The 25,293-nt window shown below is 44.6% G+C and overlaps 3 protein-coding genes and 1 long non-coding RNA gene across 4 annotated transcripts; 2 read left to right on the plus strand and 2 right to left on the minus strand.

Annotated features, from left to right (window-relative positions):
• The first annotated feature begins 3,725 nt into the window (after positions 1-3,725).
• On the plus strand, positions 3,726-4,921 carry LOC124691636 (BTB/POZ and MATH domain-containing protein 2-like). Its single transcript, XM_047224920.1, has one exon. The coding sequence runs from the start codon at positions 4,019-4,021 to the stop codon at positions 4,655-4,657; it is 639 nt and encodes a 212-aa protein (XP_047080876.1). The 5' UTR covers positions 3,726-4,018; the 3' UTR covers positions 4,658-4,921.
• An 852-nt stretch (positions 4,922-5,773) lies between these two features.
• On the minus strand, positions 5,774-10,144 carry LOC124691633 (AUGMIN subunit 4). Its single transcript, XM_047224918.1, has 13 exons — positions 9,995-10,144; positions 9,879-9,926; positions 9,695-9,793; positions 9,166-9,507; positions 8,813-8,912; positions 8,673-8,718; positions 8,219-8,312; positions 8,028-8,099; positions 7,877-7,935; positions 7,364-7,432; positions 7,196-7,247; positions 6,306-6,383; positions 5,774-6,233 (listed from the first exon to the last, which is right to left on the minus strand). The coding sequence occupies exons 1-13, from the start codon at positions 10,142-10,144 to the stop codon at positions 6,168-6,170; spliced, it is 1,275 nt and encodes a 424-aa protein (XP_047080874.1). The 3' UTR covers positions 5,774-6,167.
• Positions 10,145-13,174: 3,030 nt separating this feature from the next.
• Positions 13,175-15,937, plus strand: LOC124691635 (F-box/kelch-repeat protein At3g17530-like). Its single transcript, XM_047224919.1, has 2 exons — positions 13,175-14,309; positions 15,578-15,937. Exons 1-2 carry the CDS (start codon positions 13,184-13,186, stop codon positions 15,583-15,585), a joined length of 1,134 nt encoding a protein of 377 aa, XP_047080875.1. The 5' UTR covers positions 13,175-13,183; the 3' UTR covers positions 15,586-15,937.
• A 904-nt stretch (positions 15,938-16,841) lies between these two features.
• On the minus strand, positions 16,842-17,743 carry LOC124691638. Its single transcript, XR_006999043.1, has 2 exons — positions 17,638-17,743; positions 16,842-17,137 (listed from the first exon to the last, which is right to left on the minus strand). It is a non-coding gene; the product is annotated as an uncharacterized LOC124691638 (long non-coding RNA).
• Positions 17,744-25,293: the final 7,550 nt, after the last annotated feature.

The following is a 25,293-nucleotide window of genomic DNA, read 5'->3' on the forward strand; positions in this document are numbered from 1 at the left end:
TGGCGGAGCCAGACCAAACACATAGCCTGGGCAAAGCATTAAGGGACATGGTCGATTGACTTTTGCCCATGAAAACTCTTGATTAACTCTTCATTAACTGTTATGACCCCAATGAGCAATCATGGGCAAAGCCCGGGCAGGTTCCCAGGCTCGCCGGGCTGAAGCTCTGCCACTGCAACTGATATATCTAATCTCCTATGGCAGACCGTGAAACCAGACAGTGTGCAGAATGGACAAGGAAAGCTTCCAGGCTTTCGTATTAGACCTGGAGCAAAGAAAAATAGCTCAGGCCTCACTAAAACTTATAAAGTAAGTCACACTCCTAATTCAGTCTTTGTATTTGTGGTTGATATGAACATGTCTTAGTTATTTGGAAAGTTTGAACAAATAAACAGAGCTTCCAATTTTAGTTATGTCGTACTCATCATGCTTCCAGTGGTTGGATACTAGCTTTTCTTCCGTGTTCTGGATTTCTTTTCTTTTTATCTGCAATTTTGTATAGGTTTTCTTATGTATTTGTAGCTTTATTTTGTTTTCAGTCATGTAAGTTTTGCACCTTCTTGGTTTCTGCTTCTAATATAAAAGATATGTGTTTTGACGCATGTTCAAGGGGAAAAAATTAACTCATAGTTGTTCAAAGATTTTGGCTCATCAAAAGAAATCATTATTCAGATTATTTGTTATCATCAGAGGAATACACACAAAAAATGTTGAATTCGTTGCTCTTCTTTCGTTGGTTCTTTATTTTCAGAGGAAAATAGGGGGGCCAGGTTCCAAGTCTGCAAAGAGCAAGACAGAGCAGAAGCCGGCATTATTTGACAGCAGCTGCCGTAGCGATAACTATAGTGACTGTGACAATGATAATGATTTTGAGCCACCGACACCAATGGTAAGATCTTAATTGCAATAATTTAAAATTTCTTCGATTAAAACATTTTTTGATATTCAAAGCTTGATCTATGTCACACTTTGCATTGTGAATGGCTGAGTCGAATTATTTCTATTGGTTAAATGGACAATGGACTAACAGAAAGTTGCTCTCCTTTAATTGGTTATGTTACAGAGGAAGATAAGGAGGCCAGCACGTTCGAAATCTGTAAAGAGAAAGATGGAATACGAAATGTTCTCTTTTGACAGCAGCAGTAGTAGTGAGGGTAAGGAAGATAATGATGATAATTTTCAGCCAGAGGTAAGGTTCAAAGTGGAATCATAAAATCATTTCAAATTGATTCATTCTAGACAAATTTTATAAATCAAAAATTGTTCATATATGGCACCAATGTTTCTGTTAAAAACTACACGATAATCGAGTGTAAAAATATGAAGGTGCCCTCTGCAATGTGGATGGATGAATCATTATCTCTCACATTAGAGAAATAGACTAACTATGAACAAGCTGTGTCTCACAGGTAGCTGGTGATGGCAGTTTCCCTAAGAAATATGCACGGTACTTCAATTTTTTGTTGTTGTTTTCTCAAATATTGCATTTAAAACTTGCCAATTTGATGTACCTGAATGATTGCCAGCAGAAGAAATTGTAGTATCAATGGTGCTGCTTTGGAAAGAGCTCTTGAGCTAGAGAAGAAATTGCCAGCAGAAGGTCCAACCTTTGTCAAGGGTATGATGCACTCACAAGTTGTTAAGGGGTTTTGGCTGGTAAGTCTAGATTTACTGGGCGTTTTAATGTTTGTCCAGTGCCAAAGAATCCGTTTTTTTATGCTTATGAGGTTTAGTTTCCCTTTTTCTAATAGAAGATTGACTTCTGTGTTCCTCTCGCAGGGCATCCCAGCTACTTTTTGCAGAGACCATCTGCCAAAGCATGATGATATAATTAAATTAGAAGATGATGAAGGGAAGATTTATGAAACAAAATACATAGCTTACAAGACGGGACTGAGTGGTGGATGGCAGGGATTTGTGAAAAAGCAACATCTTAAGGTCGGTGACGCCGTGGTCTTCCAACTAGTGGGAGAGACAACATTTAAGGTGAGTTCTTCAATCGTCGATTCATTTAAAAAAAATGGAATGCACGGTAGGGTCACTAACCTTTAATTCATAATATTTTATAGTGATTTGATTAACTATTAACTCCTGTTTTCAGGTGTACATACTGAGGGAGAATGAGTTCACCGCTACTGATGGAGCCCTCGGTCTCCTGAGTCTGGACAAATCTATGGAGAATAGCACATCAAGTGAGTCGAACGCATTATCATGCATGTTCATTTTGCAACGCTACCAAATCTTTTGAATCACGCATCGTGTTCCGTGATGCAGAGAAAAAGAAAGAAAGTTCCAACGAACATGCCAAGTCTAAGGAGGCAGTAGATGGCGGCATCCGATTTCCATGTTCAGACATTGATGATTTCGCCGCCGTGAAAAGCATTGTGGATTTCAAGATCGTCATTGGAAATGGTTTGCTAGTACTCCCAGATCACATGCGCACGACGTACTACCATCTCTGCCAGGCCCGGAAAGCTTTCCTCCACAAGAATCTGCTGAAGACAATAAGCCCCGAGTTCATCACACGTATTATTGTGGAGACGGTCAACATTGCCGAGGGCATCAGAGCCTCCTCCCCTGCTTCCCTCGGGGACCTTGCAGGGTGGAAGAATACCCTAGAGTCATATGAGGCCATGGGCATGGACGTCACCTTGATGCGCAAGCGCATCGACGACCTCCTCGGCCTCCTTGGCGCTCCCTCACAGATATCGGTGGTGCCCGAGGGGTACGAGGCGGTGAGGCTAGAGCGCGTTCGTGCAGCGAAGGAGTTGAGAGGCATCGAGTCGAGGGTGTCGACCCTCAAGCATTCTCTGACGGTAATAGATGTGAAGATGGAAGAGATAGTGGAGGCAAGTACGAGGAAGAAGGAACAAGCCATGCGAAAGCTAGCGACCGCGCTATGGTGATCGACGACGACGTTCTGCGTGCATCTTCAGTAGTAACTAGCTCCACGCACCTCAGACTTTTTGTCCTATCTTTCTAGTTATGGTTTTGTCTATCTGGTTGGGTTTATTGCTACATCAAACGTACCAAGATGATGTTTCAAGGTTTATTATGAGTGTTCTTGGTTTATTTCTAAAGCTACCGATTTTGTTTTACTGCCAGCAGCCTTGCTCCAGTTAGGTTACTACTGAACATACGTGTATTGGAAGGAGATAAGTCATCTCTATTAATCTCACTTCTCCCTTTCAGACTGGTGCTCTTTTTTCTTTCTTAGCCAATGAGATGCAGTAACAAATCTATAAGAACCTGATAATTCGTGTCGGCCTTGTTTTCTTGTGTGTTGTTTCTACTTCCACGCTGCGTGAACCTGGTTGGTGTCATGAGCCACTTTTCTGCAAGTTGAGTAATGCGTATCGCTTTGTTGGGGGAAAGGCACAACCGGACGACAGGTGCTGTGACATCTTATTTCTTTCCAAAAGCAAACGAATAAGGGAGGTCAGTGGTAGTTTTGCTTTCCTAGTTTTCTTAGTCCCTGAACTCATCCACTCACGCCTATTTCTAAGTTGCTGCGCGATTTCTTCATGCTCAGTAGTCAGTACCAGGAGCCAAAGACACTTTCCGGTATCATACTCCCCTTCTTCTTTGTGAAGCCTCCATTGTAAACCATGTCGACCTCCGCCTCCTCCTCGACCATTGTGGTTGGCACGGTGAACAGATGCCATCTGCTCAAGATCGACTCCTACTCGCGCACCAGGGATCTACTCCCCTGCGGCACCTGGGAAACTATACCGCGCACATCCAGTACTACCCCAGCATCTACTATGTATCCCTCAAACTCATTCTGGATGTTGGTACGTCTGTTCTCCACCACAAGAGGGGACAGGTTCAGTTCAGTGTGCTTGATCAGGCCGGTAAGCCAGTTTCTGAGTACACCGAAACAACCACGATTGACTTTACGCTGAACCAGGATAGCTTCACCTTCTTTTGGCGAAGAAACCCCCGTTTCACCTTCTCAGCTGATTTAAGAAAGGATGAAAAATGGGAGAAATGGGTGCTCCTCAACAGCGATTCCTTCATGATCAGGTGCGACATAACCCTCATGGAGGCGCCCAGCGCTACAACTCCAATTGAACCCGATGTCATCGCACCACCGTCAGACCTGCACCGCCACCTGGGCGGTCTGCTCCTAGGTGGAGAGGGCGCGGACGTGAAGTTCCAAGTGGGGGAAGAGTCCTTCCACGCGCACAGATGTGTGCTTGCTGCCCGGTCGTCAGTGTTCAAGGCGGAGTTCTTCGGTCCTATGGCTATGGAGGAGCACACCGTCAAAGGTGTTGTGCAAGTGGATGGCGTGGAAGCTCAGGTATTCAAGGCTTTTCTACATTTCGTGTATACGGACTCGCTGCCGGACATTAGCAAAGAAGAGGAGATATGGATGGCTCAGCATTTGCTCGTAGTGGCAGATCGGTATGACACGGAGAGGTTGAAGCGTGTGTGCGAAGACAAGCTGCTCAAGAGTATTGATGTGAACTCTGCCACCACTACGTTGGCTCTAGCTGAGCAGCATCACTACTACGGGCTCAAGGAGGCTTGCTTGAATTTTCTCGAGCTCCCTGGGAACCTTAAAGCAGTCGTGGCGAGTGATGGCTTCGACCATCTAGCCACAAGCTGCCCCGCCGTTCTAAGGGAGATAATCGCAAAACTTGCTGAGCTTTGATTTCCAGGGCAAACTCTTCAATGCGGCAACTTAATCGCCTTTAATTTGGAACATCCATTGGACAAGGGCTCAGCACCAGGGTTAGGGTTGCAGGAGGCGCCCGCTTCCGTCCCGCATAAGAAAATTTAGAACAAAAGGACGTACGGAATAGATCAGAATTAGAGAAACATCTGTCCACAGCCCGTGCCGCTTGCCACTCTAATCGGGTTATTTCTTCTTGTAATCAGTTGCCTACGAAGAAAGCTTGACAAACCCATTTCCCCCCTATTTTTGTCACTTCAGTTTTATCGCTGCATGGTTCTACTGTATGTCTGTATCTCTTCCACTTGCCTTTTCTTCTTTCCTGTAGCCCCCATAATCACCTCTAAGAGGATCTTCAACAGGTGATGTATAGAGTACCTTGGGCAAAAAAAAGGAGCTCCAGTAGGTGATGATGCACTCGAACAAATAGCAATTTCGGTTGTCAGAATAATTCTAGATCATGTAACCTGGTAGAATACTTTGCTGCTAACGGAACTTGTGAAACTCCTTAAAGAGAAGAATAAAGTTTTGAAATTGTGAAGAAATATATTTCAAGGAACAAGTGATGACCAATTTGTGGAGCTTGTGATGACAGGGAGAGCAAGGAAAATCTGAAATGAAAGAGTTGAAAGAAAAATTCTTTACCAGGTTTAGAGAGACGAAAGAGTGGGGGAGCAGCAGGCACCTGTTCTGGTGTTGGTGGTGAAGGGTGGCGTCAACCCACCAGGGTTCGAGTTATCTATCCACCCTGCAAAGATATTTCGAATAGATCAAATGTTTCAATCCTCTTTGATCAGCAATAACAAGAGTATCAATATGGTGGCATGGACTCATAGTATCAAAGAAACTTGTGCAGGCAAGCAGTGAAGAAATGAGTGGGTCAGAACTGGAAACATGCCGTTGGGCAGTCCAGATACTCAGGATGACACAGCTTCAATAAGAGAGGCAACTTCCAACCAACAATACAAAAATCATGCTTCTGATTTCTTCTCAACTCCTTCCACGTTTTGGTCGATGCAGCTCGCTTTCCACAGCGGTGACAGAAGAAGCAGCAACAACTAGAAAAACAAGAGAAGCGGGCGAAGATGTTAAAAATTCAACCGAACACTTGCTCTGTATTGATAAGTACACACATAATGCCTTCTGAATCCAACAGACTACATCGCACTATCAGCAAACAAAACATACACAGATACTTCTCTCATAGAAGCTTTTCAATATATTGTTCGAATGACAGAACATGGTGTCCGATTCATACATTAGGTTTCCTCTATCTAGAAGAAAAAAACATACAGAAATAGTACACACAACCACCAGCGCAATATATACGACGAGCGCTCGGGTGAAATCATACTCCGTCTCTCTGTCCTGACTTCCTGAGCGACAAACAACAAATTCAACAAAACCCGTGTCCTGAGCATTCTGGTGAGTGGTAACAAACACAAGATGCCTCTTCTCCCAGAGTAATGGGGTTCAGACGCCCACATGATCATGATGAGGCCGGCTTCAGATCCATTTCAACCTGATGGATCGTCCACTGCATGCCCTCCAGTTTCTGCAGTTCAAATCAGGTTACCAAAAGATACATCAAGAAATGACATATAGTTGTCAAAGGAGTAAGTGTTACCTTCACAATCTCATGGTACTGCCTCGCGATTACATCAAAGTGTGGATCCACACCTTGATACTCACGGAGTCGTGAAACCTGACACGGAGATCACAAATCAAACCTAACAGTTAGACGGTTGGAGGTGGGTACCATAGTTTCTTCTTCTGAGATTAAGTGGGTACTACAAGATAGCATTCTTTATTTACCTAAACATGCAGTTTTTTTTTCGATAAGGGGAGAGCCCCAGCCTCTGCATCAATCGGTGCATACGGCTTTTTATTGCTTTATTAACAAGTATAGTAAGAAACTTATTACAAATCACGGATCACTCAAGGCCTTTGACATCTCTGCTTCTTAGACCTAAACTTGTCAGACTCTCAACACACCTCCAGAAACTCAACATCAATTAATTGTCTGGTACTACTACAGGACGCATAAGTCTTGATGAATTTACCTGATCCTAGATAAGAACCATTCAATTCACAGCAGGATAGACACTGTTCAATATTACATGATTACTCACACCTCTGACATATTTTTCACGCAAAAGCAGCTGCTAATATTGCCTGTGATTTCATACCGATTGTGACTTTATGAGCTTACATGCAAAATTACTGAAGGTGAGTGAATAGGGAACAGCATGCACGGCGATCAAGGTCTCAGCCATATAACTAAGCAAGCTATTTATATACTGGAAGGCACACGAGACTTTCTGGATTTTAACCAGGTGGTATATTAGTGCCAACGACAGCCCTAGACCGCTATTGCAAGGTGCTATGAGCTAACCGTCCCATTTCACTAACCTTTCAAATAATATTGGATTAAGAAGGATTTCATTGACAAATGATGTTTGCTAGCAAGTACAAATAGTTGAAAGATAACAGAGCCAGAAAGATGTTGAATCATACCGCTTCATTGTAGGAATTGGATGCTTCTTTGGTTGCCTCCACAAGATATTTCCTGCCACAAAGAGCAAATTATGTAAGCTGGTTGCTTACTTAAAAAGAAGTTTAAGGAATCATGTTTGCTACCTTCAATGGTAAGATCAATGTTAGGATATGCTAAGTTCGATTTACCTGATCCTATGCAATGCAGGCACTGTCTCCTTCGTGTAGGTGTCACGCAAGAGATGGTGCTCCAGATAGCTAGAACAGAAAGACAAACATGCAGTTCATTCAGTATTCTGATCCTATCAGTGATTATAGAAAATAATAGTGCATGCAGGGCAGAAAGCTTCAAAGTTTGAAATGATTGTTCTAGCAAGAGAATATGATAATTTGTTAATGTTTAAAGGAGTACACATTAGAATTAGCTTAATGAAAACAGAAAAGTTATACGAATGTTTTTGTTCAAACCCAAGTTCACCCAATTTGGCTAGCAAAATTTTTGGATAAGGTTTTGCTTGGCCGTAATTTGGCAAATGTTGGCAAAAAAAAAAAATGCATGGACATGCTTAAACTTGGCAACCATCCGAACAAGAACCAAAAAATTGTCTATGACGATAAATTGGTAGCGCTGGTTTTGGACACCAACAAACATACCCCTACAATAGAGTCAAAGATTCAGGTACCGGTAAGTCAAGTACCAACCTTAGTTTAGCATTCATTGTACGACATCTTTTAATAAGCCAGGTCTTCTTCACATCATCCTGTCAAGTCAGACAAGAGAAAGTTAACACCTGTCAGTAAATAATATTATTCCCATGAAGAACACTGTTAAAGGAGTACGAAAAGCCTTTACATATTGGTGCTGGTGTTCCAACTTCTTGTCTTTGACAAACTGTATAAGTACAGCAAGAATTTGCTCCAGGACCTTCAAAATTTGAGCAGATATAAGTATTTCAACAGATTTCAGAGAACAAATTTGGATTAAAATAAACTGGACTAGCTGCCCAAGTTAAGTTTAGAAAATTTTCAGCATAACAGGCGCACATTGTAGTGTTCAGCAAATTTCCTGTCCATTGAAGCAAGATCCTCCAGTAAAAGGGATTCCTCCTTTTCTATCTCTTCGATGATTAATTTCACCCTGTAAAAGAAGAAAAGGAAAATTATGAGAAGTGTCTATCCTGAAACTCACCATTAATCATTAATATTTCAAAACAAGGAAGGTGGACAATTGGAGTGACATTGCCACCAAGGTGATAACAGATGAGCATGCCCCAGAGAAGCGATGATACCAGTGTAAAACTGCTAAAGAAAACTATGGGCATATAAAGAAAACTCTGATAATTGATGCAAAATGTTTAAAAGAAAATAACGATAGTTACTTCAGAAACTACACTTAGCTGAAGAAAACTATGGGCATATAAAGGCCTTCTGCTTGCTAAATAGCAACCGTAAAATGACCACTTCGAAACATACTAAGATTGGGGTGGGGGGTGATCACCTTTCTGGAAGCCTGGCACTTGAAATCTGATTCATGGATGATAAATCTGCAGCATATCTCAAACGTTATGATGAGGCAAGGGTGAACACTCATATATCATAAAAAAGATCTCTACATGTCATTCAGATTCAGTAGCTTACCCCTTTCATCCATTGCAAAAAGATCAGTTAAAGCGTCACACTTGGCTTCTAACCGAGCCTCAATCTCTCTGGCCACAGTTCTCTGATAATCGACCATGTCCTGTAATGCCAGATCAAAAGTAGATGGTTTCAAAGTACAAACTACCAAAGCTTTCTGAGCAAATCATGTGTTTTTTCCATATTAACTAAAAGAGTGACAGTGCTACAATTAACAAGAAAGCACTAAACAGGTTCACATTTCCATGAGGACATACATACATGAAATACACAACCAGCTAAAACACATTCTGAAATCAATTGGTGCTAGTTCAGACAAAAACTTTAACTGCAAAGGCTGCGACCATTCTACATACCACAGTCATGGCCGGCTGCTGTTGCTGGACCTGATAGAGATAATCCGATGTTATTCCAAGAAAACGATCGGGCACGCCCCCAGCTCCAGGCTCAACCAACTCAGAACCGCCACCACCAGCAGCCAAGGCGCTACCGGTGCTGCTGTAGTTATTGTAGCTAGTCGAGATTGAGGTTGAGCTGGGCGTGGCACTCGTTACGGTGCTGTCAAAAGAAGCCCTCGACAAGGTGCTCAGCTTTTCTATCTCCTCCTCATGCACCTCCCCGTCCTGCGAGAGCAGTGGGAGCCTCAGCCTCTGGGCCGCCTCCGCAACCGCTAAATGGTGCTCCAAAGACTCATACACCTGAATCATTCACATCAAAGTAAGTAAGCTTAGCCGCCAGGTTCCATTTTCGTCAGGTAATTTCTGAATCACCGCCCAAATAGATACACGGACTAGCAATAAGTTTCAACCCTCGTTTTCCAGCCCTATCTGCACGAATCACCGGACAGGCGCGAACATTTCGGATACAGAGAGAAGTGGAACCTACCTGCGGGGAGCAATTGAGCTTCTTGCCGGCGCCGGCGCTGCCCGCGGCGGTCGCGTGCTGGTACTCCTCCACCATGGCCATCGCCTCCGCGTAAACCGCCTGCCGCGTCGCAGTTGTCAGATCCGATCAGAACCCGCGCAAAATTCTAGATCCGGGAGAGGGCGGGGGAGGCAAACAAACTCACCAGGGCCTCGAGGTAGCGCGCGCGCTCCGCCGCGACCTCCTCGCGCGCCTGCGGGGACGGAGGTAAGAGAGAGGGGATGTGGGTGGCGACGTGAATGGCGAGCGCGCGCGGCGTACCTGGAGGAGGTCGGAGTGGGCGGAGCTGGAGAGGAGGGAGGCGTCCGGGGCGAGGTGGTGGCGCTGGAGCTGCTCCACCAGGTGGGCCACCTCCGGCGGCGGTGGCGGGAGGGACGCCGCTGCAGCGGCGGCGGCGGCGGCCTTGGACATCGCGGACGGCGTCTCCGGCGGAAGGTTCGATGAGTCGAGCTGGTGAACTGTTGGGGATGGTGGTGGGTTCGACAAGAAGTCGAAGAAGGCAGCCTCGTCCGTTGGATCGGGAATTGGACGGCTGAGATCGCAAGTCCGACCGGCCGGCCGGCCAGTTCACAAATCACCACGAGATGGCATTTCAGTTTGAACTTTTTGTCGCCGCCGATGGGAGACAATGCTGAACACCGAAACCAAAATCGCATGAATTAGTTGCAAGAGATGTTTGATGCGGCACAAGAAAAACACGGCAAATTTGAGATCATGTCCTACTTCAGTAGTTGGATGATGATGTATGGCACATTCCGAGGTTGGATGAACTACGTGTTCAAGATCATTCTGTAATCACATCAGCACAACCATCAATGGTAGATGCAATTCTGCTTATTGCCTGGAGGACATGGCACGCTCATAATGAGGCTACTCATTCAAAGCCACTACCATCTACTGAAGGCTCTAAGGGGGTGTTTGGTGTGGCTTTTTTTGGCTTTTGGCTTTGGCAAAAGCCACCCGACAAGCTCGGGAACTTACCACAGAAGAGATGTTGCGTGGAAAACAAATCTTAGGCTCTCTGAATTTGAAACCAGAGGCCACGGGTCGAAGAAAAGAAGAAGCTTGCTGGTCTAAACCTCGTCGCCGGATGGGTGAAACCGAATTGCGATGGCTCTTATCGCATAGAGGATGGCTCGGCGGGTGCCGGTATGCTTTTACGAGATGAGCATGGGCAGGTTATTTTTTCCGCCTGTCGTCAATTACAAAGTTGTAATGAGGCGCTTGAAGCTGAGGTTCATGCATGCAGAGAGGGTGTTGCCTTGGCCTTACAATGGAGTACTAAACCTTTGGTGGTGGAGCTCGACTGCGTTGGACTGGTGGATGCTATCAACAAATCATCACTGGACCGATCGGCGTTTTCGTTTCTTATTCAGGAGATTAAAGCTTTAGTTAATTCAAATCGTACTATTTCTGTTGTAAAAGTGGACCGTATACAAAATAGGGCTAGCGATTGTCTCGCAAATTTTGCAAGGCAACATAGTAGAACGGTTACATGGGTGAGCTCGGGGCCTGAATGTCTTCGGAAGTTCCTCGAGGCGGACCTGATTGTAAGTCCTATTGAGTAATAAAGTTCACTTTTACCCGCAAAAAAAAAAAAAGGGGGAATGAGAATCTGAGCTTTGAAAAACAAAACTATTGGTTTTCTCGGAAATTTAGAATGTGCATTGTATGGAAGCGGGTTTTCATGCGGTTGTATTATCAAAACGATATTCCTTGAATTTTGGCTCTTAAATCCGTTTAACCCAAGAGAAAGTCTAAATAGTATTGTATCGATTTATCATGTTTCACCTCGTAATATGACTTCTCTTCAACTAGTTATGATAACATCAACTATGGGTGTTGCTATTTTTTAAAGGCCCAATGCACATATACTTTTGTATGTTGTTTGATGTCTTGTTATTGTGATTGTTTGAAACTTGTGTGGTAGAAAGTGGTCGTGTCGGTTGCAGGTTTTCCGACGTAACTCGTCATGTGCCCCGTTTTATGCCTTTTGTAAATCGGCTTCGACATCTTGGATATCATGAATTCACTAATGCTTCACTAATTTGAGGAAATATCTACTCTCTTATAACAAAACACTTTATTCATGTTGGAACTATTTTCTTTAAGTTCGAAAACACTATTGCTTACTTAAGAGCTTGCAGACAAAACAAATTGGAAGTTGTGGCCGATCATGGAAACTAGGTAGAAAGTGGATATGTAGACAACCGCGGCAGATGAGGCAACGAACAACGGCCTATCGCGCCTACCTGACAGGGCATTGAACGGCGAGAGAGCCAGCCGCGACGACGGTGCCCGACTCAGAAGAGATCTGCCGTAGAAACGTCCGGCAAATCGAGCGGCGGTGGAGGGTTAGGAGGCGTGGGAGCGAAGGCGCGACGAGAAATAAAAGGCGCGAACCAATGATTATGGAAGTGGTCGCCGATAGGTGGGAGCCTGCCTCGCTTTTCGTTGTGTCCGGCGTACGGAGCGTACCCTGTGGAGAGCAGGGACGGGCTCGGAGACTGCTGCAACATGTTGATGTCATTGTGTGATCCCGCCATGCCAAAGAAAGAATGCCAAACCACAGGTCATAATCTGACACAGCTTCAAGAACCACACTACAATATCCATGACGCCATTTTGTATATACCTTGCCAAGCAAACGGGCAGTTCTTTCATGACCAGTGCATGCAATGGATACTTCTAAGCATCCCAGAGAATCCTATCGCTGCATTTTATGCCATGATCCTTGCAGTCTCTTCTTCAGTTGGCCCTCTCAAGTAGTATTTACCAAACTTTCCCACCACAGCTCGGCAAAAACTTGTACATGCACTCAATGACAGTAGACTCACTCATGCGAAGGTAGTCGTCTTGCGTATCGGCAGGTACTCCGTATGCAAGCATTCTTATGGCGGCGGTGCACTTCTGAATCGACGAGAACCCGGCAATGCCTACAGCGTCGTGCTTGGTAAATTCATATGTTTCTCAAGCAAGTATCACTCATTATGGGGTTTTTTCAAGAAAATATGAGATGTGTGGGATTCAATATTTCCCTCGTTTGTACTCAAATACTTATGATATATGTGTGTGATCGTTAGTTTCGTATTCAAAATATATTTTATAATCTTGAATACCCATACTCAAAAGTCTAGGCCCGCCCCTGCGGGGTGCTGGACAGAAGAAGGCTTTGAGGCGCGCGGTTGAAAATGAAATTTTTTCGCGCGCCCCAAATTTCTTTAGGGGATGCTTTTGGAGACGCCGGGGGTGGAGATACTCTAATATGAATAGGAAGGAGCAGTACAAAGTGGCAGAATAGTAGGATTTGCTTAGGCAGAAGTGAAAAAACTATGCGGTACGATCGAAGATTCAGGGGCTTTGCCTCGGCCTGGTGGGCAGAGTGATATTTTCTCCATTTGGGCCACCTGCAGCTTCACTTCCTAGATCGATCCCCGCACGAGCAGCGAGATGAGTATCCTCTGCCCATTCCCCACCTCGCCGCCGGCGCCGCCGCCGATGGAAGATGACGACCTACTCTCCGAGATCCTCCTCCGCCTCCCCCCACAGCCGTCCTCCCTCCCTCGCGCCTCCGCCGCCTGCAAGCGCTGGCGCCGTCTCGTCTCCGACCCCGCCTTCACCCGCCGCTTCCGCCGCCACCACCACCGTCGCAACCCCACTCCCCTCCTCGGCTTCTTCTCCCAAGATGCTGCCGGCATCACCTTCAACCCTACCATGGAGCCCCCCGATCGCGTCTCGCCAGGCCGCTTCACCGTGCTGCCGGAAGCGCGCGTCCTCTCCAAGATCCTCGGATGCCGCCACGGCCTCGTACTAATGTTCCACCAGAAGCTGAAACGGGTCCTGGTGTGGGACCCGGTCACCGGCGATCAGCGCAGCCTTGCCGTTCCCCATCCCCTGGTATTCGGCACCGACAAAACCCCGAGGGGGGCGGTGCTGCGCGCTGCTGGAGACGCCCACCACTTCCGGGTGGTATTGGCAAGCTGTGACAGGCATGACCGACAATATACACGAGCGTTCGCCTGCATTTACTCATCAGAGACCCGCGTATGGAGTGATCTTATCTCAACACTGGTCCCATCCGAGGATTATATGACATTGTCTACCATGCCCGCTGTGCTGATCGGGGATTCCCTTTACTGGATAATTACTGGGAATTGGCGTGCAGTTCTCAAGTTTGATCTGAATATGCTGAGCCTAGCTGTGATACATCTGCCAGTGGATAAGTTTGCATGCTGCAAACCTTGGAACATCACAGTTATGCGGGCAGAGGGTGGCGGGCCTGGCTTACTCTTTGTGTTAGATTTGACCGCCCAATTATGGAACAGGAATACTGATTCTGATGGTGTCGCTTCATGGGTGTTGACAAGAACTGTTGAACTGGACAAGCTACTTTCCCTGAATTCAGAGGAGAGACGGTTCCTAATGATTATAGGGTTTGCAGAGTACAATAATGCCATCTTCCTGCAGACAGATGTCAGCCTTTTCATGGTCCAGCTTGAGTCGTTGCAGTTCAAGAAGTTTCCCGTACCGATCATCGGACGTTGCTATCATCCATTTGAAAGCATCTATGCTGCAGGTAATAGCATGCGCTTTACATTGCGGGTACTAGAAAAATCAGGTTATTTTTCGGTACTTGTTTCATGGAATGTTGTTCACATCCTATTGTGTTAAGCCAATAATTTCAAGCAGCATCATATTAATTGCCTCTTTTGGTCCTAGAGATGTTGTTCTTAAGTATTCTGCTGTGTTACTATGTAGTATAGTTTAACGTAATGGTTATGATCTGGAAAAGTATTTTTTACTCATATCTAGTTCAATCTGTGTCACAATTTCTGCTTCTGTACCCAGTTTATTGGCTGTCATCATCCCATTGTGTTGTGGCTTATGTGATTTAAGCAGGGAAGGGGTACCTCATTTTTAAGTAAATATGTACCGAGGTTGTTTTCAATATACCCACGTTATTATTACAATTAATTACCATCAGACAATAGGATTCAAGTCCAGGTTGCTGTGCTCTCTATTTGTTTAGTGCAGTAGTGCATTTTTCTCTCGACATGAGATACATAAAAGTTGGAAGTGTTGAAGACAACTAAATGAAAATTTTAGCTTGAACCAACTAAATTGTACGAGTCCTGTTGCAAGTGGCAAGGTACCAGGGAAAGACTAATGAATGGTCTTCATTTCATCTTTCTGGCCAAATATTTGAAGATAATCTAAAACTGAATAGTCACGGCGAATTTTGCTACTGGGAGTAATGTGGGTATATATATTTTTTGCTGATACGGCGTGGAACAAAATTAGTAGTTCTGGTACCCTAATGATAGCTATGATATTCATCACTCTATACTGTTCCGGGAATGTTTTTGCAATATTAACAGTAGATGATGTTTTGTCTATCTATTCCTAATGCTGCATCAAAACTGAGTCACTTCTCTATTTTTTATGGAAGTATATTAGTTAATATGATGATTTATGGTCCCTTGGCGGATAGTGACCAGAAGCTCTTACATTTCTTACCTATGAGCTAGAAACCAGATTTGTCTCTTTTGATATTCCTTGAGCCTGTCCATGATAATCAATAATATCTGCCTCTATGGAAGTTGTCTCTTAGCCTCTATTAATATCAGATGACAAAAATACCCACTATTGTGCTAGCAGTAGAAGCTGAAAATGTGGTCCCTATACTGCATAATACCTATTGTTTTTCTGTGTTTCTATTAGTTGTTTTTCTTGGTAGAATTTTCCAGCTTTGATCATAAAAAAATGTGTTTCTGTAACTATAGTGGCATTTCCATGAATGAATAGTACAAATTTGTTTGACTAATGACTTTCATTGCTCCACAGGTATCTAGAACCGTATTCCGGTTGCTGAGATGCAGGAACGGGCTTGTTCGCTGAAGGTCCTTCTTTTTGGATAACTTAACGTGGACCATCTACATAGCTTGCACTGGTCAACTGGGAAGTGGACTTGTAGGACTTGGTCGTTTAGTTTGCCAGCTTCAATCTATTATCTAATTCTGAGCACAGTTAGCCAGCAGAACGATGAAGCTACATTGACTTTTCTTCGATTAAGTAGTACTTAACTGGTGGTTCATTTGTTTTAAGCTTTCCATACAAGTGTGTGTGTCTTCATCTTTCCAATTTCTGATATTTCTAAGTTGTATCAGATTGAGAGGTTTGAATATTGAAATTCTGCTTATGTCCCATTTTTGGCCTAGGCGATGCTATTTTGCAATTGGGACACCATCTCCTTTTCTTTGAGATGCGGTGACCAAAGGGTCTAATGATTTTTCTGACATCTGAAATGTTTTGTGAGTTTAGCTTCTGAATAATAGAAGGCCTAACTTATTCGTGGCAAAGAAAAGATGAATAATTTGTTTGTCACGATCAGGACAGGGGATATTTAACAGATTAATGGAAGTGTATGTAGCTGGGGCTGGGAGATGGTGGCTTGTGTTGATTCAATTCGTACTGCTCGGAGCTGATGGCAATCTCCAATCTCCTGATTCAGTGCGAGTAGCTAGTAACAGTACGCAGGCTGTGGCTGATCGCAAGCGTAGCAATGGCAGCTGACAACTCCCGAGCACCATCAGCAACAGAGGTGGCACCATCCAAAAAGGCACATTGCTTCAGAACGGAAAGGGGGCTCAGTGAAGCTTTGACACCCACCACCGTCGCTAGTCTCCAAACTCACAGGCCTATGGTCCAAATGCCGATGATCACCATTGAGCACTTTAAAATTTTCCAAACAGATTGCGCGATTCTGGGTTCAGGACTGCATGCACCATGCCCCTAGCACAATGCCTGTTACAGTTTTTAAGAAGTTAACTCGTAAAAGACATCAAATTCAGAAATCAACAATTTCACCAAAAGCCTTCACCACATCCCAAAGAAACAAGAAAAACCCATGCCATGCCAGTAACATTGCTACTCAATGGGTGCAATTAATTCAACTCACAAAAGCATCCCAGGTGCAATCGTATCTTTTTTGAAATAGAAATTCAACACAGACACAAATAAGTTTTTTCATGGGCATAAAAAGAGATTCTGTGAGACATGAGCAAACAATGCTGAGAACATACACGCACATACGAAATACAAGCGATGATGAACAACAAGATACGAAGTGCAATGGCATTAACGGATGCAAGTTAATTTTCTCTTCATTACAGTTTGAATATTACCTACAGAAATTAGATGTAATACAGAAGTTTGATAGCATAGAATATTAGATCCCATTACACTTAACCAGAACATGTTAATTCCTAGGAGTTCATGTCACATGTGTAGAGGGTCACTTCCCTTCTACAGCACATCTTCACAGGCCCCATGCACAACATGCAGAATAGAAGGACCCGACAAACCAGTTCTGTATATCAGACACCGAAACCTAAACGTTGATACCTGCAGAACAACCAATGCCGCCAGTCAAACTGATTTGCTGTATCATTCGTGGAAAAGCCTTATCTCACAATTTATGTATGATCATTCAACCAGTAAATATAAGCTTCAAATTGTGAACTTGTACCAAAACTCAAAGGCTTCCCAGTGTTATTGGACAAAACCACAATTAGAAAAGAGAACAACATGAAGGATTGATTTGTAGCACCACACATCAACTCCTACTGTTAGCATATTTTCGAGTTCTTCGCTACATCTGGTTTCAGAAGAGGCTAAAAGAGGTGTTTCAAATAACTCCAATGGAACATCCTAGATTATCATTTTTTTTGTAACTTTTCATTCCTATCATGGGAGCACGAGGGGCTGGTGGAATCGGCGGAGCAGCTCCCAGCGACCCATAACCACAGAAAAAATGCAACGTAGCAACCAGCAAAGTAAAACAAAAATACCCACGAGGAAAGGAGAGGGAACATTTTATTTTGCTAGAACTAACAGATAGTTACCTGCTCAATCAATACATCTCGGCAGCATATCCATGTGGACAGATTATATCATGTATTTTGCAGAAGTTCAGCTCCATTGTGCTGGCCATCCATACCTTTGTCTACAAGAATAAAAAAAATGTCAAGTAACCAATGCGATTCCAACAGTCAAATAGATATTGGGGGGTTTTGGACCAACAATGAGAACAAAAAAACATAACTATATCTACTATCAAATACAAAGAACTTTCCAATAACAGTATATACTTTTTCCAGTTGAGGTATGTACTCGCTTATATCATAAAAATGAAGAACATGCATGACTATTAGCAGATATGTAGAGAGAAGTTATCTAAAATTACCCTTAAGCCTGGTCCCCATATTTGATAAAATAAAATACAGTCATAGTATAACAATAAAAGTGATCATGACAATTCATATTAAGCTTATTTTCTAGTACAAATTTAGTCTTGAATGCTCTGCCAGAAATGGACATGAACTTCTTTTAAATAAATCCATATCAGATAAATTGGTTTCGTTATACTCCCTCCATTCCTATTTAATCAACGGGAGGGAGACCAGACTACTAATAAACAAATAACGTTTTGATTGAAGTGAATCAAATCCGAACAGAGGGAGTACCTGCAGTGTAGACACCTTCCAATGGATAATATTTATACCAGTATTCGGAGTCCAATAATTTCTGGAACTGCAATGATTCAAGCCGAACCATGAAGACGCCGATCGATGTCCACACGAAGACAGCATTGTTGTCCTCAGCATACCCAAGGATGACTGGGATATGTTCATCGTCTGAATCAATGGGAAGTAGCTTGTCGAGTGCAATAGTTCTTCCCAGGACCCAGGAAGCTACACCATCGCAATCCGTCTGTCTCTTCCATAACTGGAGGCTGAATCCAGACAGTACCAAAAAACCGAGGCCACCACCCTCTGACAAGGGATTAACTTGTCAATGCCTATGGATTATAGGCTAGGGTTTAGTTAGAAGTAGAGGGCAAGTAGATCTCGAAGGTTTCAGCCGAAAAGTACTCGACGAATATGAAAACTAGGGTTTGCAGACAATGATTCGATGATCTTCTCGTCCCTCGACCCCCCCTTTATATAGGTGGAGCCGAGGGATTCGTGCTATACAAGGATTACATAGTCCGGGACGGTTTCTAACTCATCCCGCTAGATTACAAATAACACTTCCTATTACAACTCTATCTTTTCCTTAAATACATCTTGGGCTCTCGAGTCTTCTTATTCTTCGGGTAGTGGGCCTTCAATAAACCCCGGGTACTATATTAGGCAGGCCCATTTGGGATGCCTATGTCAGTAGCCCCCGAGATTTTGCTTGAATCATAGAGTCGGGAAAATCTCTACTCGTTTATTTTTACTCGAAAGCTCTAACTTTCATACTTTTTCTCACAAAATTCTATATTGTACAGGGATATTGGTAGTTGGGGCTAGTTCATCCGACGGATCGGTACTAGTTAACTGCTCTAGTGGCAATCCGCAAAAACCTACTTCAAAATCACGTCCCCGGACATGATTTCGGGATACTCGGTGTAAACTTCGACAGGCGCCGCTTAAGGTCTTACCATTCCGTCGAGTCCCGGCTAAATTTATCGAGTACCTAACGCGTCCGTCAGATTTTTCTTCGTATCCGTTGATACGGATAAAAGTAGCAGAGCGCAGTCTTCGGCGATGCCACGCCCAGCAGAATAGGTCCGGGGTCTTACCTTCGCAATTTTGCGGCATTCGAAATTGATCGCAACTTCGGCGTTCTGAGAATATATTGTCGAGTGCTTTTCCGGCTGCTGGAATGGCACATTTTATTGAGTCAAATATGACTTATATTGCTTTCCCGATGGGAGTATATGGAGAGTTAATGATAACTCGAAATATATTCTCTTGCTTGTTCTATTTTTCCTTTGTCAATTTCATCGGGCACGCGAACAGCGTTCCCGATGGGAGTAGCTCCCGAGGCTACAGCCAAGAACTTGTGCTTGGTTGTAGGCTCAACATTTTAGTCCACCTTGTCACTATATTGCCATTATCTCTTGATATTCTTTCCTCCTTCTTCTCTCTTTCTTTTTTGTTTTTCCTTTTTTATCGGATGCGCGAACGGCGCTCCCGATGGGAGTAGCTCTCGAGGCTACAGCCAAGAACTTGTGCTTGACTCGTAGACTCAACATTTTCTATTTTTGCCATTGTCGAAATTTTTCTTTTTTCAAAGTGGCCCCCGAGCATTTGGGCAAAAACTTGTTTCGACCAAAAGCTCCCGATGCATTCAAATAACTTATCCTGTCGCCATTCTCCTTTAACTTGTCGACATACTTTCCCTTGTCAAATTTTCTTCAACTCTATCACCGGTCGATATTTTCCTGCTTTGTGGGTCCGTCGTTCCCACCATGTTGACACGTCGTGCAAGTGGGGGACACACGTCCTCCGCTTTTTCTCGGTGCTCGTGCGGTAACGCTTGTCCCAAGTAAAAATACTTTTTTGCCCTTGTAACCGAAGATCAATTCTCACCACACGATTTCCTCATCCAACGGTACACTCGCTTCACCCAATTCTTATATAAACCTGTCTTCAACCTCCGTTCATCCCTCGCTTGCGCCGCTCACCTGTTCCTCTTCGCAAATCTTCCTCTCGCGCCCAATCTTCGCCGATTTCCCGCTCTCGCATACATTGCTCAACCCGCTTCCGTGGATGCCGCCGCGTGCGCGTTTGACCCGCCACAAGCACTCCGCAGTCCGCGATGGCCGCTGAAGATTTTGAGTGGGAGAGATCCAAGATCTCCAACCAAGACTCCAACCTCGATGAAAAGGCTTGGCCCGATGAAGAAGGAAGGCGCCATCCGCTTTCCCAGTGAAGAAAGCTATCCCAAGCCTCCAATGGAGTATCGGGTTAGTTTCGTTGATCATCTTATCCGCGGCCTCTCTACCCCAATCCATGATTTCCTCCGCGGTCTTCTCTTTGTCTATGGGATTCAACCGCATCATCTCGACCCCCAATTCCATCCTTCACATTTCTATTTTTATCACCCTTTGCGAATGCTTTCTTGGAGTTGCTCCTAATTGGGCTCTTTGGAAACGCATCTTCCGCCTCCGCCGCAATGGCTCCCACAACGTCACTTATAACATAGGTGGCGTTGTTATCCGTATTCGTACCGATGTCGATTATTTCGACGTCAAGTTTCCTGATTCTCGTCCAAGGATGGCGCAAGAAGTGGCTTTACATTCACGAAGAAAGCGCCAACTCCGTTGAGCACAACATAATTCCCTTCGACGGGAGTGCCAAAATTCAGCGCCGTTTCTCCTGGGATGCCGAAGCTTCTGAGGAAGAGAAAAAGGCGACAGAGGCGCTCATGTCTCGCATTCGCCAGCTTCAAAATACTCGAGGCGAGGAGCTATCTGGTGTTCAAATCACTGCTTACTTCCTTAGGATTAGAGTGCAGCCTCTTCGAGCTCGCAAAAATCCCCCGTGGACGTACTCGGTGAAAATGACGCCAACCGAATCTCCGGTGACCTTTCCACCAAGGACTTGGAGAAGTTGGTTCGAAGGCTTTCTCGCCTGGGCAAAGATCCAGCTCCTTCTTCTTGTCGTGTGGAACCATACAGCTCCACCAATCCACTCCCCAAGGTATTTTGTCTTTCCGCGTTTTTATCTTGTTGCACCTTTTTTCTTGCATCTCATTGTACCGTCATGTCTTTACTTTTTCTTTGGTTTCTATTTTTTCAGATCATCCTAGTATAACTTCCCTTCCTCCTCTTCCCCGAGGGTGGAGAGGTCGAAGAAATGACCATCGTTGCCGACGATACTCAAGCTTCTTCTCGTTCCCGAAAGTGAAGTTGCGGGTTCTCACAAATCTGCGGCTTCTCATGAGAGAGAGGCTGAGTCTGAGGCCAGAGAGTCGACTGAATCCCTTCCTCCTGCCGTTTCTCCGAAGAACAAAAGGAAAAGGACCGAAGTCGAGGATTCTGGCATTTCTAAGGCTGAAGAAGTTGTTCCTTCGGATCCGAAGGCAGCTTATGATCCTTATTTTGAGTCCCTCATCAGCTCGTAAGTCAATTTTATCTCTCCTCCTTTTTTGATGTACTCGAAAAGTTTAACTCTCGTCTTGCTTTTTATACCGTCGATTTTTGTTTACTAGTGATGAGGAGGAAGTACCAGCCTACGACGTAGCTCCTCGGACCAAGCACGTCACGTATCGTGCTTGTTTCGTACACGTTAGTTGAAGGAGATGAAACATCGTCTCCCCAACAAAACGTCGTCACTACTACTCCACCGTCAAGCCCCCTTGTCCCTTCGCCAAAAAGGGCAAGGGTTGAAATGGTCGTTGAGCCTCCTCCTCAATTGGGCAGCTCTTCGTCGCAGCTCTTAGATGATGTAAGTTTATCGAGATCTATCTTTCCTCTATTTTGCTTTTGCGGACCCTTACTCTTGTAATGCCGAAGTTTTTTTTCCCCTTCTTACTTTTTTCTTTGACAGCCTATGATCAAGGATCTCATCCGCATCGGGTCCCAATTTATTGGGTACCGCGAGTATGCCAGTAGAGCCGAAGGTAACGACTGTTGTACTTGCTGTTTTTCCTTGAATTTTTACTCCTTCTGCTTGTCGCTATTTTGAATCTTTCTTCTCTTTCTTTTCCTTTCTCAACGGAAAAACTTGCAGAGGCTAACAAACGTGTCGAGACACTTTCTGAATCTCGAGAAAAGTGAAACGGCTCGCAAGAAGGCTGAACTTGCCGCTAGCGAAGCCGTAGCCGAAGCCGATGATGCCAAGGCAAAGGCTGCTAGTGTCGAAGAATTGCAGCAAAGGCTCAAAGATGCCGAGTCCGCCTTGCACGAGCAAAAATCTGCACAGGTTGCACGAGAACAAGGGATCATCAAGCGCTTGAATTCGCAAAGTCGACGCACGCCGAGTAATATCGCTTGTCCCTTCTGTTTTGTTTGTACTTCTTGTTTCTTGGTTTTCGACTAACATTCTGTTTTATATGGCAGCTCAAACCAACCAAGATTTTGATCTCGGAGAAATCTGTCAATGACCCTCTCCTTGACGCACTTTCTCTTCTAGAGTCCCATGGACGCGAAATTCGTGAAGGTGTGGCCAATGCCAGTGGGGCTTTGTCGGCGTTGTTCCCCTACTTCTTCCCGAAGAAAGAGGAACCTTCGACTTTCCTTGACCTCGCCAAGATGTTCAATACATCGAAGATCTTGGGCTGAAGCCGCGCCATGAGAACATGAAGGTAGCGGTTGAAAATACTCGTTGCTCGGTTGCTGACAGTCGGCAGACTCTCGACCGGACAAAGGTTGGCGACACCGATCCGATAGAACAAGCCGAGGTGGAAGTCACCGATGAAGGCGGCCAAGCCCAATACGAAGAAAATCTTGGCGTATCTCGGGATCCAGCCAACGTCGACTCCTAGTTCGTCAAGGCCGGAGGTCTAGTTGCATGCCTCTCGTTTTTCTTTTGCTTCTTTTGCTCTTGTCGCCAAAGTAGTCTTTTGGCGACACGTATTTCCCTAGCCCCACCGTAGGGCCCTTGTAATTATTCTCGAGAGATTAATGAAGAACTCTATCTTTGCCTCGTTTTTTAATGTTGTTCTGTTTTAAATTTCGCTTGATATTTGATAACTATACTCCAATTCCTACTCCTTCCAATGCTTCGCCTTCTTCCCGCGCGAGAGAACTGCGTATCGATGCCGCACTCGTCGATGATACCTCGTCGCAAGAATTGAATGATCTTCGACAACAACTTCAGCATGCGAAAAGCAAACACTTGTGATGATGGAGCAGTCTCGTAAATCATCCGAAGCCGAAAAAGTTGCCCTTCAGCAGGTCCATGAGGCTATGGCTGCTAAGGAGATTGCTGTTTCGAAGCTGAAAAGCGGTCACTCGAGAAAATTTCATGCTCGAATTAATGAATGAAGCCGATGCAGTATATGTCGGGTATGTTTGTCTCGTCTTGTGATATCTTTCATCTTCATGCTATTGTCTCCTAAAGGTTGTCCCTTTGTTGTGTTGATAGGTGCCTTTATTGATGCCGCCGCCGAGGAAGAGAGGGTAAACACTAGGACAAACCTCCTTGTCAATCTTTCCTTGGACCATGGTTCTTTGTTTTGGGCCACTCCGGAGAGGACCCGCCAAATTATCGATTTCAGGATCGTGCCTCTCAAACCCGTGATTTCCTTCACTTCTGTACCAAAACCTTATCTATGGTTTACAACTCCATGTTTCCTCGTAATGTCCCACCAAAAACTCTTCCTGAATTGATGGAGAGATTCAAGGATGCTCGCAGTATCCACGATTTTGTCAAAGCACAACTGGTAGCTGGTGCCAGATTTGCTCTTATCATGCTCCAGATCTGTCACTCAAAGCTTGACCTTGCCCAAGTTGTCGATAGGGTTCATCAAAAGGTAAAACGCCGGAGAGTTGGTGTTGATAGGATTAACACGAAGGTTACACCTATAGCCGAGGAAATGATTGAGGACCTTCTTCTGGATGGATGCCGACTTTTTTGCCGATGGCCATTATGCCGACTTTCTTGGTGCTGCTCCCGAGGAGAACATGAGTTACTCTTGACGACATACCGAATCAAGACTAGTTATTTGCTTCTTGTAGAAATTTCTTCTTTGTAGTCCATGACCATATTGTAAAGCAACCATTATATTTCTATGTTTGCCTAGCCCCCGAGTATTTCGGTGACTTTTTCTATATTTGTATATTTGCGAGGTTGTGGACCAAGGCATTTATATATTGAAGGCAAGTGTGAGCCCCCGAGCTTTTATTGAGTACTATTTTGTATTTTTATTGACTCACGAGGTATTTGAATACCAAGGCAAGATTTTTTCTTCTTTTATCGATGAACTATATTGAAATTCGTCTGAACGATGACTTTGGTCGCGTTGACAAAGAAGAAGGTGATATAGCCACTATCTTTATTATATTGCAAAGCACCGCGAGCCCGCCTCATTAAAAACCTTCTCCGGCCCCACTCTGTGCCCCGAAAAGGAAAAGAGTGCGTCTCGAAAACTCGCGGGCGTTTCATTACATTGAAGTTTTACAAGGACTATATTTCGACTCTAGGCGTAGAACCGCCCGAGTTGCGCCACGCTCCAGGGGTTTGGCTCCTCCACCCCCGTCTTCTTGTCCTTTATCCCGTATGCTCCTCCTCCGATTACTTCCGTGACGATGTAAGGGCCGAGCCACGGTGACTCGAGTTTTTCATGACTTTTCTCGCGTGAGCCGAAGAACTAGGTCGCCCACCTGAAAAGATCTTGGCCGCAAACGTCGACCGTGGTAATTCTTCAAGTCCCGTTGATATTTGGTTACTCGAGACAATACTTCGTCTCGAGCTTCATCAAGTGCATCCACATCATCTTCTAATGCTTTCCTCGACGTTTCTTCGTCATACTCCGCGACACGTGGAGAGTTGTGCTCTATCTCGATTGGTAGTATCGCTTCGCTCCATGTACCGTAAAGAACGGAGTTTCCCGTGTCGCCGTATTTGGAGTTGTTCGGATGCTCCACAACACACTTGGTAGTTCTTCGTGCCGGTATGTCGAGCTTTTTCTAGTGGTCCTAGCAAGCGCTTCTTGATGCCATTGCAGATGATGCCATTGGCTTTCTCGACTTGCCCATTGGTTTGAGGGTGTGCAACTGATGC

The sequence above is a fragment of the Lolium rigidum genome, chromosome 2, assembly GCF_022539505.1.
Source record: "Lolium rigidum isolate FL_2022 chromosome 2, APGP_CSIRO_Lrig_0.1, whole genome shotgun sequence".
Lineage (NCBI taxonomy): Eukaryota > Viridiplantae > Streptophyta > Magnoliopsida > Poales > Poaceae > Lolium > Lolium rigidum.